The 22,926-nt window shown below is 39.1% G+C and overlaps 1 protein-coding gene across 1 annotated transcript; it reads right to left on the reverse strand.

The window, feature by feature from the left end:
• Nucleotides 1-14,188: 14,188 nt before the first annotated feature.
• On the reverse strand, nucleotides 14,189-14,974 carry LOC140451198 (uncharacterized). Its single transcript, XM_072544934.1, has one exon. The coding sequence runs from the start codon at nucleotides 14,972-14,974 to the stop codon at nucleotides 14,189-14,191; it is 786 nt and encodes a 261-aa protein (XP_072401035.1).
• Nucleotides 14,975-22,926: the final 7,952 nt, after the last annotated feature.

A 22,926-nucleotide genomic window follows, 5' to 3' on the forward strand; every position in this document is an offset into this window, starting at 1 on the left:
TCATTTTTCTTTGCCAGAAAAATACGCTGTGTGCCAGGAGGGAAACCTCCTGAAAAACCTGCATGCAATAAAACATATCGTGGACCTCGTGTAGTAGGTGCTTTTAAGCCAGTACTTAAACCTTTGAGAAAAGCATCACGACTGTTTTGTATCGTAGTATCGCACCATTCGTAATTTATAGATTGGCCAACATTAACTCACGATTCGTCCAAATATATGATTTTGCAATGGTCTTTTCGCAGACGTCGTATAGTTCTCAAATAATTATGGCGCCAATGAATAATATCCTCTCGCTCCACCATGATGCTTCTTCGGCCACGTTTCTTATAAACAAATCCAATATCTTTCAGAAGTCTGTATAAAGTAGAAAGAGACAACGGCTGTATATTCTCATTACCTTGTATGAAGTTATGTATATGCCTTAAGAATGGCGGCAAATTTTTCATGAAAAATTCACAATGAACAATTCTCCGTAGAATACTTCTTACACCCTCGTCATATGTAAATATTCTAGAATTTGATTGACACACTCGTTTTTTTAAGTTTTTTTGGCGATTTCAACGTTCTACTCTGTTCTTTTTCTTTTTTGAAATTGTAAATGCTTCTTTAGCCAACACCAGTCATCAACGAAGTACTTCTTACAGCAGCACTTACATTAAGTTGTTCCGTATTTTGTAAAAAACACAACACATTTAACACTACGAGTTTAGCGCAACCGTTAAATAATTCACCGGATTTAAACTTATGGGACTCCATGCTCTCTGTTGAAACTCGGACTAAATTTTGAAGTGTAGTTTCGTTTTCCAAAAGCACTTTCACCCCCTACCCATCCTTAGGATGGGTAGGGGGTGAAATAGGGAAAGCTTGGAGTTTATCAAATACTAATTATGACAAATAATTTTATATAATATTTTAAATGATATAAGGACGACCTTATAATCATAGGCTGATAATATAACATTCCAGCGTATTATTCTAGATGCCGACATAACTGAAATATTACGATCTGGATTAAAGATTACTTTAAGTGGTTTATGATCTGACACTAAAATAAACTGTCTACCATATAAATATTTATGAAACTTTTTAATACAAAATATGATGGCTAGAGCTTCACGTTCAATTTGGGAATAATTCTGCTCAGCCTTACTAAGAGTTCCAGATACAAAATGTATAGGCTTTTCTCTACCATCAGAGTACCGATGACTAAGAACACCTCCCACTCCGTACGAACTAGCATCACATAAAACCACAATTTGCTTATTACTATCATAATGTGCCAGAACTTGATTTGTCTCAATTAACTCCTTACTTAAGGAAAAAGCAGCTTTACATTCTGCATTAAAATTAAATTTTACATTCTTTTCCAATAATTTATATAACGGTTTTAAGCGGCCTGATAACATAGGGATAAATTTACTATAGTAATTAATTAATCCTAAGTAAGATCGGAGTTGTGTTATATCTTTAGGTTCAGGTGCCTCTTTAATAGCTCTTAATTTATTACTAGTAGGATGAATAGCATCTTTGTCTATACGGTGACCAAGATATTCAACCTGATTTTTAAAAAATGAACATTTCTGAGCATTTACCTTGATATTATAACTACTTAATCTGTTAAAAACTATTTCCAGTAATCTACTTACATGTTCTATCGAAGTACCCGAAATAAGGATATATAAATAAGAATTTTAACATATATGCCGCAGCATCTGAAAGCATTAAAACTATTTTATTCACTGGTATAGCGTTGGGTAAAAAGAGGTTTGTTAAACTATCTTGTATAAATCGACTTTTTCCAATTCTTTATTTCAATTCAAACTAAATAAGGTTTTCAAAGTTTTTGTTCAAAATTCCAATCATTAAATTAGCTATATACCTGCCGCATACATCTGTCGTTTCATCCACGATAATATACAAAAAATTGCCCTCTAACTCGCGCTTAATTTTTGAAATACATTCCACATAACATTTTTCCACAGTATGTTTTCTCAATGTACTCTCGTCCGGTAAGGATTTATTAAGATATTTTTCGAAAAAGCATTTAAAACTAGGGTTATTAACTTTATATAGAGGAATGTTGGATGCAATCATCATTTGGCATAAATCAAATTTAAATGCGTCTTCCTCCTTTTTTTTTGAACTGCTCAAACTATCCCGCAGAGATATTTGGGCTAACTTAGAGGAATTTAATTTTTCCAAATTACGTTTATGAAGTGGGGTTCCACAATGCTGGTCAATAAAGTACTTTTTTCTACTTGAAATCTGAGAATTAAAAAAAAATAATTAGAATTCTAAAACCGCTTTAGAATTTAGTTATGTTGTGGGACGAGAAAAAAGAGAAAAAATAAAACTTACCGATTTGCCGTATGATTTACAAAATGCCCATCTCCTTCTAGAGAAAGTTCCGAATAAGGTGCGATCCATACAAAGTTAGTAGATATTAAGTAGACATTAACTTAACATTTACTAACCTTGCGATCCATAGCCTTAATTTAGATGTCATCTTTTCACACAAATGTCTAAAATGTTTTAAAACGTGTTCTTTGCTTTTCGGTATACGCAACAAAACTAAACTAGGATATAGCAATTTGTGACTAAACTCTGATACAGTAACCGACTGTACAACTGATAATAAACTAATAAAGCTTAGGGATTTCCAAATAGTTAACCCTCAAGTCTCGATCAGGGCCCTGATTCTATTTCATTTCGATGTCGAAATTTAAAAGCGACTACGCCATGACAGTCGCAATCGCTAGCGATTCTCATTCATTTCGATTGTAGTTAAAACTGGGGATATTTACTTTATCATTTTGACACTGCTGAAAATTTGGGTTGGCCCTGTTGTTTATTGGCTGCACTACGCTTGTTGAATGTTTGTTTTGTTTACGTTACGTGAACGTCTTTTTTTTCTTGTTTGAGTTGTTAAATCATAAATATTGGCCATTCTCAATTATATTTTGAATTGAAAGAAAAGATGGCAAGAAAAAAAGACGATGTGGGAGATACTTAAGTTATAACCACTAAGATTTGACTTAGTGGTTATATTCTAATATATTTTTAAATTTACTGCAGCTTAGTAATACTAACCCTAAACATTTTGGGTATCCTAGAGGCATAAACACCTTCTTCCAAATATGGTTCTAATACCCTTATTAAATAATTTTCAGCTTGTTTATTAAGCCGGAATTGCTGCCTAAATTGACCATCACTTAGTGAAAAAGAATTTTGAGTATCCCGTAACATTCTTCTTATCCTCCGTTATGAGCGTCGGATATCTATCCTCTCTAATTCCTCCAAAACTAGCAAATGTCCGTAAAACACAGCCATATTAATACTTTTTGCCTCAGTTTTCCTTGCAAGGATCAAAACACCGCCTACCTAAACTGAACCTAAGTTCACTTCTCCCAGTCCAGTCAGTCATGTCAGATTAATTTCGACTCGAAATGAAATTTCAACCACTTTCTTGAAGTTGAAATTAATTTCGATAAGTCGAAAATTAGTGACGTCGTTTGGTTAGTTCAGCTGAAATCCACAAGGTTCGCAAAGTCGCATTTCGACGTCGCCATATTAATTTCGACATGTTTTGAGTCGAAATCTCAATTAGAATCAGGGCCAGGTACATTTTCCTAGAAATCTGTTATATAAACAAACCATTGATATTTTATTATTGACCCAAAATTTTATTATGAATGGTTTAGTAATAGAATAATATCATGGGTAGTACCATGAAATTTTAAAAAAGGCACAAATAGACGGAATTTACGAAAAAAAAGGCAAAAAGTGCAAAAAACAATTATAATAGACAAAAAAGGCATTTTGCCTATAATCCGAGCTTTAATTAATAGGTTGAGTTTCTTGCTGAGATTACTCCCTGCAAAATTCGGCATACAGTTGTTGTCGATAGCCGATTGTTTCTTGACCGAGGTTTGTCACCTTATAAATAATAAAAGCGCAAAATATTTTCGTTTATGGACACAGTCCATTTCATGCGCTGCCTCGGTCGTCCCGCTTGAGAGCGCCGGCTGATGTTCCAGCGCAGCACCTTCAGCGAGTGGGGCTCTTGCTGTTGTTTGGCTCATTTGTGGTTCTTCTTGTTGTTGGGCTGTAGCTGATTGTATGACAGGGGCCCGCCTCCTCAACACCCTGCCACCGACGTCCCGCATGCTGTCACGTCCAGCGCCGGCCACAGACGTGCCCTGGCGTTCCCCAGGCAGCGACCCTAGACATAAATTATTAAACTCCATTTTCATGGGTGTGCATTTTATACCTACTGCCAGGTGCCAGTTTTTGTTCCACGGCAGGTATCCCTGCTACCCTCTGGGTATTGGTTCTAAGAATACCTAGAGAGCATCCCCCATTCGCAGGGGGTCGCGCCTGATAGAAACACTGACAAAAACTCCCACAGGATATTATTATTGTTACAAACATGCTCTCGGCATGGCCCAGGTAACGGTTGCATTGCATCTCTAATACCCTTCCAGAAGCTTCTCCGTGTATCGAGTGCGGGAGAGAATAACCGGTCACGTAGGCGAATTAGAGGTGGGACAACGCCAGAATATTCTCGAACCTAGTAACTGTAGTATATATAGGTAACAAGGTTAGAAGTAGTTAGTTATTAAGATACTACCGAACTGTAAAGTTATAAATAAATATATGTATATAAATTCGAACCGCTCGTTTTATTTAATCACGCTACAGTGGTATCACGGTGTGAGGATAATTGATTTATTTAAAAATAAATTCAGCAGTGACTTTTGAAAAAGACTTTTGAACATTTTAAAAAAGTACGCGTGCCTGACCAAAGATGCTGCTAGTACAACTCTCAGTAAAACAGTTGCGTGAGCAGCTAGAAGAACGCGATGAAGATTGCAGCGGGTCCAAGAAGATCCTCCAAGAACGACTGAAGAATGTTCTTAACAAGAATGGAGATGACCCAGAGACATTCCATTTTCAGTCAGCAGAAGAAGCAGTTTTAATGAAGATCGAAGAGAGTTTCAGAAAAAATGATAAGAAATTTGAAAACGTCTCTCAAATGATAGAAGAATCTTCTAAAAGAGATGATAATAAATTAGAGAATGTTCCCAAAAGATTCGATGAAACATTCGAAAATGTATTTAGAAGATTCGACGAGACTTCACAAATAATTGAAGAAATATGTATTCAAAACAATGAGAAATTTGAAGAAGTCTCGAGAAAATTCGATAAGATACAGAAAAATGTAAACGACAAGATAGGAGAAGTAGAAGAGAAGATCAAAAAATTAGAGACCATGATAACTAACACGAAAGTGCTACCACCAGTTAATACAGTAGCCTTAGATCCGGTAGTGAAAGAAGAATCACCGAGAGACGAAATGACAAATCATATGAGATTCAAATTGCCACCATTTGATGGAAAGTCCTCTTGGTCCATATACCTTAGACAATTTGAAGCTATTGCGACAGCCAATCATTGGACAGAACAAGAAAAAGCTGTTTCCTTGACTGCCGCTTTACGAGGTGATGCTGCGGATATCCTAAGATCAATTCCTAAGGGTCAAGAAAAATGTTACCAGACCTTGTTCACTCGACTAGATAAACGTTACGGAGATGCCCATCTACAACCAGTGTACAAAGTACAAATAAGAAGTAGAATCCAACGAGCAAGTGAGAGTTTGCAAGAATTTGAAGCAGATATTTCTCGTATAGCGTTGTTGGCATATCCAGAGGCACCAGACAACATTTTGGAAGAAATTGCTGTAGATGCCTTCGTCAATGGGTTAAGAGACAGTGAACTACAGAAAGCTTTACGACTAGCAAGACCGAAAGTTTTAGATGAAGCGCTCGGTATTGCCTTGGAACATGAAACAGCTAGTCAAGTTTCACGGAGCTATCGAGTACGAACCTCTGAAGAGAGCGACGAACAAAACGAGAAACGTCTGGAGGAAATCGTACGGAAAGTAGTTCGCAACATAATGCCGAAGAGACACGAAACCAGATGTTCGAATGATGGCGACGTAGGTCACATTCGCCGTAAATTGCAAGAAAATAATGCAACAGTCAGAAAGCTAGAACAAATCGAACACAGGGCTGGAAAAAGTCATTCAAATGCTGATGCTCAGTCAAGACGGCCATACAGTGCAAATCGTAATCATTCTCTTGAATTAGAAGAACGACTTTGCCCCGTGAGACGAACCACCGTCATTAATGATCAATGGCAGCCTCAACAGCTACAAGACGCTCAAGCAGATGATCCATGTATAAAAAGAGTATTGGATTGGATGCGTCGAAGTGAAAGACCTTCTTGGCAAGACATTAGTGCATGTAGTCCAGAAGTCAAGTGTTACTGGAGCCAATGGAATTGCCTAGTGCTGAAAGATGATCTTCTGTATAGAACCTTTGAAAACGATGATGGTACAGAAACTAAGCTTCAGTTGATTGTACCTAAAAGTAAAGTGTCAGAAGTTTTACGTTACAAAAGGTTCGAGAACGGTTCTATTGGGTGAACTGTAAAGATGATGTAAGAAGATGGTGCCGGAAATGTGAACTGTGTGCAACCAGTAATGGTCCAGTTGGTAAAAAGAGGGCACCCATGAAACAGTACAATGTTGGTAGTCCGATGGAAAGAGTACTGCCTTCCAGAGACGAATGATGGAAATAAATATGATTCTCGATGCAAGAGTGAAAGCTATGAAGTAGGTGATCTTGTTTGGCTTTATAATCCACAACGTCGTCGAGGCTTGTCTCCCAAACTGCAAAGACAATAGGAAGGTCCGTATGAAATTAAAAAGAAAATAAATGACGTAATATACCGAATTAAGAAGTTGCCGAAAGGTAAACCAAAAGTAGTTCACATAAATCGTCTTGCACCATCTGGAAGCACGTACCCTTCAACATGAGATCAAAGATGACCGGCGACCAAGCTTTAATGAATTTATGTCAAATTACGCAGAGAGAAAGAGTGCTAGATTCGGCGTGACCACAGAAGTTCAGCAGGATCTTTTTAGTGTTCCGCATAACGTCTCTCTAGCCCACTGTGTTGCCCAAGATCTTGAGATGACTAAAGGAATCTCATCCGTATTTTATAAGAAATTCGGTCGTTTGGACGAGTTAAAAAACCAGCAGCCTAAAGTTGGAAGAGTACTGAGATTAGAAGATGGTTCTCGATCTTTGCTGTATATGGTGACCAGGAAGTCGTATACAGACAGGGCAAGCTACGAGGATATATGGCGTGCTCTAACTAATTTGAAGAAAATTGTGTGCAATTACGACAGCAAGAATTTGGCCTTACCCAAGATCGGCCATGCACTAGATAATCTGGATTGGAAGATTGTCAAAAGCATGCTTGAAGTAATCTTCCGAGAAACCGGCGTACGAATTACTGTGTGTTGCATTAACCCGATGAGATCGTATCCTTCAAAGTCAGTAGACTGTTATTTCTTTCTAAAGGGTTCATGCAGAGCTGGAGAGTCCTGTAGATTCCGCCATCCTGTGCCTACATATAGAGTTGCTGATCGGGACGATCAGATTTAAGAGGGGAGCAGTGTTACAAACATGCTCTCGGCATGGCCCAGGTAACGGTTGCATTGCATCTCTAATACCCTTCCAGAAGCTTCTCCGTGTATCGAGTGCGGGAGAGAATAACCGGTCACGTAGGCGAATTAGAGGTGGGACAACGCCAGAATATTCTCGAACCTAGTAACTGTAGTATATATAGGTAACAAGGTTAGAAGTAGTTAGTTATTAAGATACTACCGAACTGTAAAGTTATAAATAAATATATGTATATAAATTCGAACCGCTCGTTTTATTTAAAAACGGTACATTATTATTATTTATTTTACAATCTTTGTGATTTTTCTCTTGCGGATATTGTAATTATATTTAATATTTTTATTTAGAATTCGTATTTTAAAATACATTTTACATCTAAAAAAAGTAATTTTACATCTTCGCTAACATTTACATATTTTGCAGCTTCTATTAAGTTTTTTAAATAATGTTTTGTTATTTTTAATGTGTCGCCATAGCGTCCGGAATATATCCAAGTATTTCTTTTTTTTGTAACTTAAATGCAATGAAACCGGCTAAATTTTCCAATCCATCCCATTCCAGGCCTTTTATATTCGAATTAATAAAATCTTGATGACTGTCAATTAAATCTTCAGGGTTAATTTCTGTATCACCACTAGGAAGGTTTAGCGAGGAAAAGATTTCTTCAGTGACAATTTCATAATTAATTATACTATTAGTAGTAATATTCCATTGTTTGTCAGGCAATCTCAATAGTTTTTCTTTTAAACAATAGTCAGCTTCTGTAAAATGTTTTGATCATATTCTCGCGGTTTCTACATTAAATTTGTCTCGCTGAAAACACTTAAAGACCCATACTTTACGCATTTGTTTGTCTCTAGGAAACACAAAAAAACGACACTTCGAAAAAGTTTTACTTTTTTTATTATAATTGTTTAAACAACCCACTACTGCACAATACATTATGGCAACCAAATAATTAGTCGTCTTTATAAAGTAGCTACATGTAGTCGAGAGGAAGTTGCGTACGATAAATAAATTAGGTGATATTATTACAGTAAACTGAATGTTTACACCACAAAATTTATATAACAATATAATAAACAAAGTCTTTACTACATCAATGAATAAATTAAAATATAATTCACTACGTTTTGAAGTACACAGGATAGCAACAGATAGAGCATTTAACTTATCATCAATAAAGTTGTCTCGGGCTTACGTCACAGGTGTGCGAGAGATGCAAGAACATGCGCGTTGACTTATCTTGTTAGTTGTAGCACAGTATATATTTATACTGTGGTTGTAGTATCATGTCATGGTACAATGAATACAATGTATTCATGTATGTGTGTAATGTATTCATTGTACCATGCCTCCCTTATTCGCGATAGCCAATTCCGACAGGGGGCGCTCAAGATTTCAAAGATGGACGATAACTTCGGGAAAACAAATCATTTTGTCATTTGATCTCGAAGCTATAAAACGTTTAATATAAATCATTTACACGTGTGTTTTGCCAAAGTAAAAGTTGGAGTACGTTCTTCAAAATTTATTTGTTTGTGATTCGAGTTTATACATGCGATAATTGACTCCTAAACCTGAATAAAAATAAAATTAAATGTTTGTTGTTTTACAGTATGTCTGAAACACGGAAAGTAAAATTTACATTATCTCAATTATTTTTGTGGTTGCAAGGTCGGCAGAGATCTTTAGTTGAGGGTGATGCAATTTTGGGAGCTGGCCACATTATATTTTGTAAATTACGACTTACGTTTTCTACTAATAACTTCATGAGACTTTTGGGCACTTTAGCTGATAAAACAGCATTTTTCAGTTTTCTCAATTTAGTTTCAGGTGTTACTATAAAGTAAATTAGATATAAATATATTAAAATATAAATAATATTTTTCAACACTTATTTGAAAAGTAATCGTTCTCAGTAAAATGTAAACGTCACAGTCATGTACTTGGTTACAGGTCTGCCAATTCGCAAAATGCATTATCAAATTTTTCTCATATTCTCGTCCAGCGGAAACTTATGTATGGAATTTTTTTGTGAATTATAATAGTATAACATTGAAGAACACTGCAATAGTTTTTTGAAGTCGAAGTCATTGTTAATTACAATATAAGCCGGTCGCTTATATTGTATACAAATTAATGACAATTTCAATGTTTTCCCGAAGTGGATGCTTTTGAAACATCGAGTTAGAATCTATGGAGAGGGCATCACGTGACTAAAAACGACCTCACTTCGGCCATATTGTTAAGATTGTTTTGACACTTTTGACAGATCGTACATGTTTGTTTACGTTTGTTGTTTGTCGAATATTTCTAGTTTTATAATACTTTCATAGAAACTGTAATAATATATTGTGATAGTGCATAATAATGGTTTCTTGTTCTCAACGTAGTTGCAGTAGCCGAAGCAATGTTAATAAAAAATCTTCAGGAATAACGTTCTACAGGTTAGTATACAAATATGTAAACAAAGTAATGGCTCGTACTTCAGAGAATAAATTAATAGTATTTGACTGTATTAATTTATCTTTATGTATAATATATCGTGTTTTTAGCGTTTACCGCGGGATAATTAAATCATAGTTTATTTTTTTAATAAACTACGCCGTTTTAATACACACGTTAATATTAAAGAATATAGACGCTTATAGAAGAGCAGTTCAAATGGACGATTTGGTTACGGTTTATACTTCAAAACACTCCTCCTGAGGGTGGCTGCATAAACTCAAAGCGTGGCGCCGTGGCGAAAATTTCATAATGAAATATGTAGTTAGGGGGAAGTGGGAAATGAGTACGAACGGGTAACTGCATCTACGCCTAAACAAATTTCGATGCCATTGATTTGAAAACTGTCTTTTTTTTTGTTGTTTCACAATAAAATCTTTATTTTTAATATATTAAATTGTTAAATTTTTAATTTTAAAACTTAAAAATGTATGATATTTACAATATTCAAAGTATTTATTTTTTTAATTGTATAACTTTGAATTAAAAATAGGTTTGTTCCAACACAACAAAAAACCGTCACATAAGTTTTTATTATACTGTTTTTCTGTCTAGAAATTAACGAAACATTTTTAAAAAATTTAAATTAAAAAAAAAGTATTCAATGAAACTAGGCGTCTATATTCTTTGAAAGAATATAGACGCTTCATAGCTTCTCCATAGATTCTAACTCGATGTTGTGAAATCGAAATCTACCATCAGGCGTCGCCCACTTTGCGGTTCCTCGCGTGGAGATTTGAGCAAAGAATATCGACGCATGCGTCTATATTCTTTGGTTTGAGCAATTTGAGGTTATCACAGAGAATAACCGAACACACAGAGAAGCGACAGAACGGTCTGTGGCCTGTTTGCGGGAAGCAAAGTAGTCGGGGCACACTTTAAACTATTTTATTGATTTATTAGCAATAAACTACATACTAAAAACAAGTAAGAAAACTGTTAGAGTTCTTTTCGTTGTCACCTCGTCATGTGATCGTGTTCTGACAGACCTCAGCTGCTCTGATCTCTTCTTCATTTCTCCGTCGACGTTCCCTCACTTCGGTAGCACAGTCAACCCATGTGTGGCTGGAGGTTAACTGTCAATCTGAAACAGGGCTCCCCTCCAGTGAGGAACCTGCTGGTTTCGAACGGCTATGTTGACTTGTGTTGCTCATCAGACGGTTGGCATATGCATGTTCTTCCTGCAACTGTTGGGCCGCTGGAATATATGCTGGTTTGAGTCGGTCCATGGAAATTCGCTGAGGAACATTTTGGACATCCACAGTTAAAAACTTATCACTTCGTTCTAACACTCCGGTATTCTTCTAACTTCTAACGGGCCGGTATAGGGAGGTGTAAGAGGAGGCTTCACTTTATCGGTCCGCACAAACACATGACTCGTAGTCTGTAGATCCGGATGGACAAAGGCAGTGCGGGCTGAGTGGTTGCTCGTCGGTACAGGACGCAATGTTCCCATGGTCTCACGTAGTCGTTGGACAAAACTATGCTCGTCGGGTGTAACAGCACTAGGGACAAGCAGCTGTCCAGGGAGACTCACTGGGGTACCATACACTAACTCGGAGGCTGTACATGCAATGTCTTGTTTGAAAGTGTTTCGAAGGCTTAGCATGACCAGAGGGAGGGCTTCAACCCACGATACTGTGTCCGCGGCGATGAGAGCAGCCTTGAGCGTTCGGTGGAAACGTTCAATACATCCGTTTGATTGTGGGTGGTAGGCAGTGGTTTTAATATGTTGTACACCTAGCAATCCATTGAGCTGGCGAAACAACTGGCTCTCAAATTGCCTACCTCGGTCCGTTGTTATGGTTGCTGGCACGCCAAACCCGGGATATCCATCCCTCAAGGAGCTTCTGCGCGACAACTTCGCTTGTAATCTCCGAGATAGGTATGGCCTCTGGCCATCTTGTGAAACGGTCGATGATTGTGAGCAGGTATCGAAAGTTCTGATTTGCTGGAAGTGGGCCCACGATGTCGACATGTATGTGTGCGAATCTATCGTCTGGCATTCCTAGAGGTGTCACAGGTGTAACACTGTGACGTCCGATTTTGGCACGTTGACATTGGATGCACTCTCGTGACCACTGCTTGACTTGGCGATTCATGTTATGCCACACAAAACGTTCAGCAATCATTCCTAATGTAGCAGCATGCCCTGGGTGGGACTGCGTATGGAACTTCAGGAAAACATCTCTTTGGAACACAGTTGGCACATAAACTCGTATACGACCATCTTGGACTGAACAATAAATAGGCCGCTGGCTATCTGGTAGAACTATGCGTTGAAGTTGTAAGGAACTGGCAGGATCGTTCAGGGTCTGTTGAAGACCCTCATCTGTAGTCTGAGCTTCGGATAGCCGGTCATAGTCAATAGTAATGGGTGTTGTGATAGCGTCTACTTCAGGTCGTGAGAGACAATCGGCAACGATATTGGCTGCGCCCTGTATATGTCGAATATCGGTCGAGAATTGGCCAATAAATTCTAGTTGACGTATCTGTCGTGGAGACTGCCGCTCATGTCGCTGTTGGAAGGCAAACGTTAAAGGCTTGTGATCAGTATAAATATATGGTAAATGGCATACTCTCAAGAAAATGGCGGAAGTGATGTATGCCACTGAATATGGCAAGCAACTCTCGGTCATAAGTGCTGTAGTTTCGCTCCGTTCTAGAAAGCTTTCGAGAGAAGAAAGCGAAGGGCTGTAGGTGTTCACCTATAAGTTGTTGCAAAACACCGCCGATGGCAGCATCTGAAGCATCAACTGACATGTTCAATTGGGCATTTGGTGCTGGAAAGACCAATTCAGTCGACGCGACCAAGAGTTCTTTTACCTTGGTGAAAGCTGCTGCGGCTGCTGGTGTTAATGTTAGTTCTTACTGCTTTTTCTTTTGCTGAGACAATAACTCCGTTAGTGGCATTAGCTCATTGGCAGCATTAGGTAACCAACGTCTGTAGAAATTGAACATACCCATATATCGTCGTAGCTGTCGATAGGTCGTAGGTTGTGGAAACTTACGAATCGCGCTAACTTTAGCCGGTAATGGACGAACGCCAGTTGGGGATACCGTGGTACCCAGGAAGTTTACTTCACGTTTACGGAATTTTGATTTATCCTTGTTGATTTGGAGTCCATTTGCTTCCAGAATCCGAAGTACTGATGCCAGGTGTTGCTCATGCTCAGTCTCAGTCTCCGAGGCAACCAAGATATCGTCAATGTATACATACACATATGAGCATTCTCGAAAAAGGTGATCGAGGTATCTCTGGAACGTCTGGGCAGCATTTCGCAATCCGAACGGCATTCGGAGGAACTCGTACAGCCCAAAGGTGGTTATTACAGCCGTCTTTTGGACATCCTTCGGGTGGACTGGAATTTGGTAAAAAGCCCGTACCAAGTCGATGCAAGAGAAAATTTTCTTACCATGTAGCTGGTTAGCAAAATCCTGAATGTGCGGTATAGGGTAGCGATCTGGTTTCGTCATGGCATTTAAACGGCGGAAGTCTCCACAGGCACGGCATCGTCCATTGGACTTCTGAACTAAGTGAAGCGGACTGGCCCAAGATGACTTTGATGGTCGGATAATGCCTGCCTGCATCAGCTCGTTGAATTCTGCTCGTGCAGCTTGAAGACGGTCTGGTGGAAGTCTTCGTGGTTTAGAGAAAACTGGTGTACTTCGAGTCTCAATATAGTGCTGGACTCTTTCAGTATCCTCTGGTATAGCAACAGTTGGACGATCATAGGGATGGGCAGTGGATAAGCCTACTTCTGGCGCCCTCACACGACGAGACACACAGGTAATACTGCTTGACATACTTGGACTTACTAGTCGTTTGTTTCTCATGTCTACACTAATGCCATGGTACGTCAGAAAATCGGCTCCTAGTATGGGTGTGGTGACATCTGCGACTACAAATGTCCATGTTACAGGTTGGCCTAGACCAAGGTTTAGTGTGAGCTGTTTCTGACCATATGTTTGGATGCACGATCCGGTGGCAGAATACAGGCATACAGTGCTGGGCTGAGTCGCAGTGCAGATTTTACGTGGAAGCACACTTAGGTCTGCCCCTGTATCAATAAGAAATTGAAGTTGGAGAGCACTATCGGTAATAAAGAGGCGGCGTAGTATGTGAGGGGCTGCGGTTGCCGCCATTACTGCGCCCTTTGATCGTTTTTTGTAAAATTGCAGGGTGGTCTACATTTCTTTGCTTGTGCACCAAATCTTCGATGGTAGTAACACTGTTCGTCAGATGATGACTTGGTACTCTTGGTCATTTGAATCTGTTGCCCTTCCTCAGCTACAGTTAATCTATTGGATAAAGCATTCACTTGGTCACTCAATGCAGCCACTGTTTTGTCTAAGATAGAGCTTTCGGTAACAACCATGACTGGAAAACTGGAACACCGGAGGTACGTATCGGCTTTCTTAGCAAGTTCTTCTAGGTGTCCATCAAGAATAGATATAACGCTTCGAACTGAAGGTGGTAGGCGGTCCAACCAAAAATTTTTGAGAACTTGCGTACTAATGCTATCCATGGCCAAAGCTTGCATTCGATGGAGTAGTTGAGTGGGTTTTAGGTCACCCAGAGTGAGTTCCATCAACTTGTGGATCTTTTCATCTGAGCTGGTGCCATACCTGTCGAGAAGTCGAGTTTTTAGTTGTATATAGGCATTTCCAGCAGTGGGAGTCTTTACTATGTCTGCTACTTCTATAAGTACTTCACTGTTTAAACTAGCAATAGTATGGTCGAATTTACAGTTGTCAGTTGTGATTTTGGCTTGTCGAAACTGCGCTTCTAGCCGGAGAAACCATAGTTCTGGTTTAGTCCGCCAAAACTCTGGCGCTTTAATGCCTACCCGTGCAATTAATGAGTGATCATCGCCTTCGCACGGTGTAATATTCATATTGTTTGGCATTGTTTGGTCGGTGTTTGTCATAGTTGTGTATAAAACGGTGTACTTATAGTTTTTTTTTCTCGGGGTCACCAATGTGGCCTGTTTGCGGGAAGCAAAGTAGTCGGGGCACACTTTAAACTGTTTTATTGATTTATTAGCAATAAACTACACACTAAAAACAAGTAAGAAAACTGTTAGAGTTTTTTTCGTTGTCACCTCGTCGTGTGATCGTGTTCTGACAGACCTCAGCTGCTCTGATCTCTTCTTCTTTTCTCCGTCGACGTTCCCTCACTTCGGTAGCACAGTCAACCCATGTGTGGCTGGAGGTTAACTGTCAATCTGCCGCAGGTCCAAAAGCGTGTACCATTTTTGTATACGCATGCCCGATTCTAGTTGTTTAATTGTCAAAAACACGTGCTTATTTTTTAATTCTGGTTGTTTTCGATAGTCCGAAGGCGTCTATGGTAAATACTCGACACAACAAGTGCATTTGACCATTTATATAATTTATTTATAGTTCAAAGTTTATAGTTATAGTTTATAGTTAAAAGTTTAATTTATATTTAAAATGTCTGGATATATTTGTGCGATTCGCGGATGTTCATCTGTGACAGGAAAAGGAATAAGTTTATTTAGATTTCCTAAGAATAATAACAGGTAATTACTATTGCTTTGTAATTGAACAAATTCCCTTCGTTGGCTCAGTGAAGATGTTCGTTCTGTTGTAATGGAAACACCAAATAATAGTAGCAGAGTTTATTGTTGAGACGTACACTATGGGTGTAGACCCGGGATTACTTTGAGTAGAGACTGATGAAGTTGATCGTTGAAGACTATATGTTCGTTGAGTGAATATTGATTGAATGCTTCTCTAGTCAAGAGATATTAGTTTTATATAAATTCTATTTGGGTCAATATTTTTCGCGTACCTAGCGTGATATGTGTATTTAATTTATGTAAATTGTTTAACTTTGTCAGTACTTTTGACTGATGTCCAAATTATTATTTATAATTGACCAAATGTGTATGTAACCTAATTAACTACGTGTGTGTATTTAATAACAAATAGATTCATTCGGTCTACTGGGTGATAAAATTATACTGTCCAATTTCGGATATGAATTATGAAGATTTGATATTGGACATACTGCGGAATCGGGCAATCTGGCCCAAGTGTCAATACTCAAAGTTTACATATAAGTATTACATAACATAGTAAAATTCAAACATGATAAATTATAAATAGTTTAAGAATAATCAAAATCTTCCAACCGTACCCTAGCTATCAATGTCCGACTCTATCTCTAGATTAAAATTAGGGCAATTGGATGAAAATGTGGATAGTGGGATGTCAACTTGGGAAGTCGACCGTACAATGTTGTGCCGATTACTAACTAATACAGGTACTTCCTGTTCGTTAGTCTGAGTTTGTGGATTCCCTGAACGACATAGTCGTGCAACAGGACGGTACTTCCATAACGTGAGTATCCCAATTATTACCATTATAGTAATGATCCCGGTGGCCACAAAATAATGCCAATTAGATTCGTGAATCGATCGCCACTGCGTATGCGTCATTTCTTGTTCCAGACTCTCCTCCTCAAGTAACACATGACGTAGCTCTCCTCCTGGTATGTCAAGGTAGGTGTTTAGAGGCGTGTTAAACTTGCGGGGTGTCCTCGCCACCAGTTGGGCCACGGGAGTGATTGGCGACTTCAGGTAACTCGTCACTGCTCTGTCCACCCCACTGCTAGTGGGGAGTAATGTAATATTTTTCGTTTGGGCGATACATTTGGGTGAAAGCTTCAGGAATGTGACTCGTTCCAGTACTCTTTCGCTCCGATTTCCATCGCAAATAATGGATATGTGTATCGTGACTGGCGTGATAACTAGCCAGAGGTTGGGAGTACCCATCTTACTCCATTGAGCTGTCTGTATTGTCCTAGCTACCACTGGACATGTGCTATTCTTAGATCGCTCATAAATTTCTTCTAGTATGCAGTTTGGTTGGGTATCCATGTTTCTTATAGCCGTTGGTGAGCACGCTATCTGCGCCTTTGTCAACAGTAAGCACCTTTCTCTATCTTCCGTGGTCAATTCGAAGTAGTGCAGTGTGTTATAATCTACGACCAGTAGATTCCTTGGGGCGACAAATGTGCGCAACACCGACCCCTCAACGTTAAGTGGTATGGCCGTGACTTTGAGCATGCTGTACTTATTTTTCCCTGTCACTATGAAGTAGCCGATGACTGTTATATATCTGTCGTCATGACTGACTTCTGTTTCTATAATGGGTTGTCGTCGTATTTCGACCCCTTGAGGCAGTATCTGCCCTGCTTTCCCTATTAATTTGGTTATTTCACCCGGTTTCACTATATCAATGAAGTGTCCGTGGTTATAGTGAAGGTTTAATATTCCCTCGTAAAATTGAGTATATTCGTTTATGAAGTCCATAACTTGTAATGCTATCGTTTGTATTCGTAACGTGCTATATTCGGTTTCTAGTTTTTTTGCTTTGTCTTCTACTTCGTTAAGTCCTTTAGAAATTTCTTGTAGACCTGTGATTAGTGCTTTGTTAAACTTGTTCATTTGCTCGTTTATCCTGTTCTCTGTGTGATTGATTGATGTTATTGTTTCTAACATTATCTTCGCCTGGTGCTGTGATCCCTTTATTAGCTCCTTTTGGTTATTATCTAATGCTTCAATGTTACTGTAGGCTTCGTCATTGACTCCAAATACTGAGGTTAATATTGTTCCTAATATTCCTCTTCTTTCCCTTCCTTTTATTTCTACTGTCAGCCCCTCGCTTACTGACTCCGCCTTTCTTTGTCCTTCCTCCAATTTCTCTATTATATCCTTACAATTCACGATTTTTATCTCATGACACAGTTCTCGTACGCCTTGTATCATATTTCCTATTAGTTGGTGCTCTGTTCGAATTCTTCCTTTTTCGAGTAACACCTTTATTCGAAATGTTCCCCGGTCTATGACGACCTCTCCAAGGTCTTCTGTGAAAAATCCTGGTACCGGATTATATATTTTATACGGTTCTGCCTTTATGGGTTTTAACATCGTTAAAAACATTATAGCTACTAGTATTTTCTTCCATCTTAGTGCTGCTGCCTTTTTCGGCTTTTCCTGTTTCTCTTCTTCCAGTCGTATTAGCTTATGTATGGGTCTTTTAGTCAGTTTCCCGTTTGCCTTTCTCACTGTTACTACTCTGGTTAATCCCTCCGCTCCAGGGTGTGTTTCTGTTACCCTCGCTAATGGCCATCTGCCTGGAGGTGTATCCTCTTCTTTAATTATAACTATTTCTTCTTCTTTTATGTTAGGGTGCGCCTTATGCCATCTATTTCTCTGTTGTAATTGGTGCAGGTATTCCTGTTTCCAAATTTTCCAGAAGTCTCTTTTTATTTTCTCCACTAATCTCCACCTCGTCGGCATCTTCAAATAAGTCGTAAGCTCTTCTTCCCGATTTGGTGATATAATTTCTCTCCCTATAAGGAAGTGAGCTGGTGTCAGGGCTATTTTCCCTTCAGGGTCTTCTGATGACCCACATAATGGTCTCGAGTTCATACATGCCAGCACCGTACTCAATTCTTCATATGTTAGAACTGTTTCCCCGATGATTCTTTTCAAGTGATATTTCATTATTCGCACTGCGCTCTCCCATAATCCTCCGAAATGTGGTGCATATGCAGGTATGACATGCCACTGAGTACCTAGTGCCAGTAATCCTTGTTTTATCTCGTCATCTATTTTTTGATTTTCTTTTTTCAACAAATTTGCTGTTCCTACGAATGTGGTTCCGTTATCGCTGTATACGTTGTTGCACTGTCCTCTGCGTGCCGTAAATCTCTTGAACGCTGCGATGAAAGCATCCATAGACATATCGCTTACTACCTCAAGGTGTACTGCCTTCGTTGACAGACACACAAATACTGAGATGTAGCCCTTATAGCTCCTCTGTCCTCTGCCTCTCGTGGTACTTATTTTTATTGGCCCGGCATAATCTATCCCTGTGTTAGTAAAGGGATGACTCGGGTTCACTCTGTCTTTCGGTAGATCTCCCATTAATTGTTGTGCTGCTTGGCTTTTATACCTCCTGCACCTTAAACATTTTGCTAGATGATCTTTCACGGTTCTTCTGCCGTTGATTATCCAGTATTTCCTTTTTATGTACTGTAGTGTTTGTTGTAATCCGCTATGTAGATTTCTTGCGTGACTATCTGTTATAAGTAACTTTGTTAATGCACTATCCTTTGGCAAAATTATCGGATGTTTTTCTCCGTACTTTAGATTCGTGTGTCTCAGTCTTCCGGTGACTCTTAGAATTCCTTGTCTATCCAGGAATGGTACCAATGACGCTAATTTATTTTTCTTGTCTAATTGCTGTTTCTTCTCCAGCTTATTTATTTCTTGTTTGAAGTAGGCGTGCTGTGTGTGCTTTATCACTTTTAATAGCGTTTCCTCTAATTCTTGGACTGTAATCTGACTTTGTCCATTATCCTTCTTTTTTCTGCATTTGTCTGCAAATCTCCTACAATATGAAAGTACTCTTCTCATTCTTTCTAAATTTGAGAATCTCTCGCATATGTCCTCCTTTATCGTTGTCGTGTGCACCGTTATTTTCGTTTTGACTTCCTCCTCATTTGTCTCTGGTATTTCTTCTGATTCCTGAGTTAAAGTTTTGTTACTAGTCAGCCAAGTTGGTCCCTTCCACCATAGCTCTGCTTCTAATAATTCTGATGCGGTACTTCCACGTGAGAGGATGTCCGCTGGATTTTCCTTTGTATCTACCTTATGCCAATTTTTCGGTCCTATAACGCGTCTTATTTCCTCTACTCTGTTGGCGACGAACATTTTCCACCTTTTTGATGATCCCCTTATCCAAGCCAGGGTTATCGTTGAGTCCGACCATGCATATACCTCAATGTTTTCCCTGTTCAATGCTTGTAGGGTTTTCTTCATTAAATTTGCTAGTAGTACCGCGGCACACAGCTCGAGCCTCGGTAACGTCGTTTTCCCTTTCAATGGTGCGACTTTCGATTTTGCTATCATTAGATTCGTTTTAATTTCTGGGCCTAATACCCTTGAGTAGATTACCGCTCCATATCCTTTCATAGACGCATCTGCAAATCCATGCAGTTCTACTCTGTTTATCTTGCTTAAGTTGTTCCACCTGGGCAATGTTATTTTCTCCAGATTTACTAATTGCGCCTGGTATGTATTCCACCTGCTTTGTTGGTTGCTAGTTAATTCTTTATCCCAACTGGTCTTTTGCTCCCATAATTCCTGTATGAACATTTTCGCCTGAATTACTACAGGTGCTATCCATCCCAGTGGGTCGTATAGTTTTGCTACTTCTGACAGTACGTGTCTTTTCGTTATTTTCTTTGCCGTCGTTATCCCTATTTTGAATGTGATTATATCCTCTTTAGGTGACCAGTGTATTCCTAACGTTTTCCGTACTTCTTCTTGTTTGAATGCCTTCGAGTCTACGTTCCTCATATCCTCCGGTACGTTCTCCATTATTTTTTCTTCGTTGCTCAACCATTTTCTAAGAGTGAAACCACCTTTTCTGAACAGTTGTATTAATTCCTTTTGGGCTGTTTCTGCTTCCTGCACTGTCTCAGCTCCTCCTAGTATATCGTCTACATACATGTTTTCTTTTACAATTTTCGATGCCAACGGGAACCTCGCTCCTTCGTCTTCTTGTAATTGTTGTATTGTTCTTAACGCTAAAAAGGGTGCTGCGGCCGTGCCGTATGTCACCGTCGTTAAGTTATACTCTTGTATGTGGTCCTTTGTGTCCTTTCTCCACAAAATTTTTTGATATTTTTGGTCTTCTTCTGCCATTCTGATTTGTCTAAACATTTTTTCCAGATCCGCTGAGTATGCTACCTTATTGGATCTCCATCGTAATAGTGTATTTGTCAAGTCTTGTTGTAATTTCGGCCCTGTGTGCATAATATCATTCAGGCTTACTGCCGATGAGCTTTTGCTTGATGCGTCAAACACGGCTCTTATTTTCGTTGTAGTACTGTCCTCTTTTCTCACTGGATGATGAGGTAAGTAGTACCCATCTCCCTGGTTTTCTGCTATTACCATATGACCTTGATTTTCATAATCTTCCATGAATTGTCTGTAATTCGCTTCTAACTGTTTGTCTTTTGCAAACTTCCTTTCTAGTTGCATCAATCTGGCGAATGCTTGCTGTTTAGATTCTCCTAACTTTGCGACGTCTTCCCTAAACGGAATTTTTACTTCGTATCTCCCTTCTTCATTCCTTTTTACAGTCTGTCGATACAGTTCTTCACATTCTTGTTCTTCCACTGAGAAACTTGTATCCTGATTTACTTCTTCTAATTCCCAGAAGTTCTTTATTTGTACGTCCATTTCTTGTCTTGATATCATACAGCATACTTCTGCTTTTATATTCTCCCTTTCTCGTGCTATTCCCGAAACTATCCATCCTAGTTTGGTGTTTTGACTCAGGAGTCCATTACTTATTCTGTGCATCCCTTCTGTCAATATGTAACTGTATTCTTTTACTCCTAGTAGTAAGTCTATCTTCCCTACCTTGTAATATCTTGGATCTGCCAGTATTGCATTTTTCTCGTTATAGTCCGGTAGAATTATATCCTTTTCCGGTAAATTCCTTGTTATCTTCGGTAGTACTAGTGCTTCTATTTCCATCTCGAAGTCACTTTCGTAATGAGTTTCGATTAAAAGTTTCATACTCCAGTTGGCTGTTTTTTCTCCTGACGAGCCTATCCCGGATATGGTCGCCTGTATGGGCTTCCTTGTTGTTCCTAGCGTCGTCGCAGCTTGTTCCGTTATAAATGCGCATTGTGACCCTTGGTCGATTAGTGCTCTCATTATGTGTGAATCTCCTTTCGCATCTCTTATGCGTACCACAGCTGTCGCTAGTAATGCTTCACCTTCCTTATGGCTTGCACAGTTTACTGAATTCTGCCCTCTTTGCTGGTCGTTGCTATTCCTAGGCCCATTGGTATCTTGTGTATTTTCTCGCCTTCCGTTATTTTGTTCTCTGGCGTTGTATGGATTATTATTTCCTCCTCTGTACCTATCAGCTTGGTACCCGTTTCTTCTATTGTTTGAATCTCTTCCATTTCTTTCTTGTGTTTGTTCTCGTTTCGTTTCATTGGAGTTTCTTTTGTTGCTTGTGTTTCCTTTTTCATAATGCAACATATGGTGGTGGTCTCCGCCACAGTGTCTGCACCTATATTGTGAATAACATTGTTTTTCTTTTTTATGTGCTAGGCAGTTTGTACACAATCCTTTTTCTTTTATCATCCTGTTCCGGTCTCTTACATTGAGTTCCTGAAATTCTCTGCAGTTCGGTACTCCGTGATCTCCGTTGCATATCACGCAATGTGTTCTTGGTTTCCTAAGAGATCCTCCTTGCTTCTCTTGTCTTTTTTCTGACTCCAGCAGTTCCAGTGTCTGAAATCTTCGCTGTAAGAATGTTTGTGTCGATTTGTACGTCGGTATCTCTCTACTGTCTCCAATGTGGTTTTCGTACAGCCTCCTAGTTTCATTGTCCCATTTCGTTATGATAATTCGGGCTATCAATGGGCTCCACGCTTCCGTGTCTGTTCCTAACCCTCCTATGGCTTCCAGACTTTCGTGGAAGGTGTCATGTAGTGATTTCAATGCTCTAGCAGAAGATTCCTTTACTTCCTGCGCTAGTAGCATCCTGTCTATTAATTTAAACAATATCATCCTTGGGTTCTCATACCTATCTTTTAGCATGTTCCAGGCCACTTCGTAGTTGGCCTCGGATATGTTTAAGTGTTGTATCATTCTGTTGGCTTCCCCTCTTACTTGAGTTTTTAGGTACTGCATTTTTTCTGCGTTTGATAACTGGTCGTTTTCATGTATTACTTTAGTAAACAGATCGTGGAAAGTTCTCCACGTTTCATATCTGCCTTCATACACAGGGATTTTTACCTGCGGCAATGTCACAC

Source organism: Diabrotica undecimpunctata, chromosome 9 (genome assembly GCF_040954645.1).
Source record: "Diabrotica undecimpunctata isolate CICGRU chromosome 9, icDiaUnde3, whole genome shotgun sequence".
NCBI lineage: Eukaryota > Metazoa > Arthropoda > Insecta > Coleoptera > Chrysomelidae > Diabrotica > Diabrotica undecimpunctata.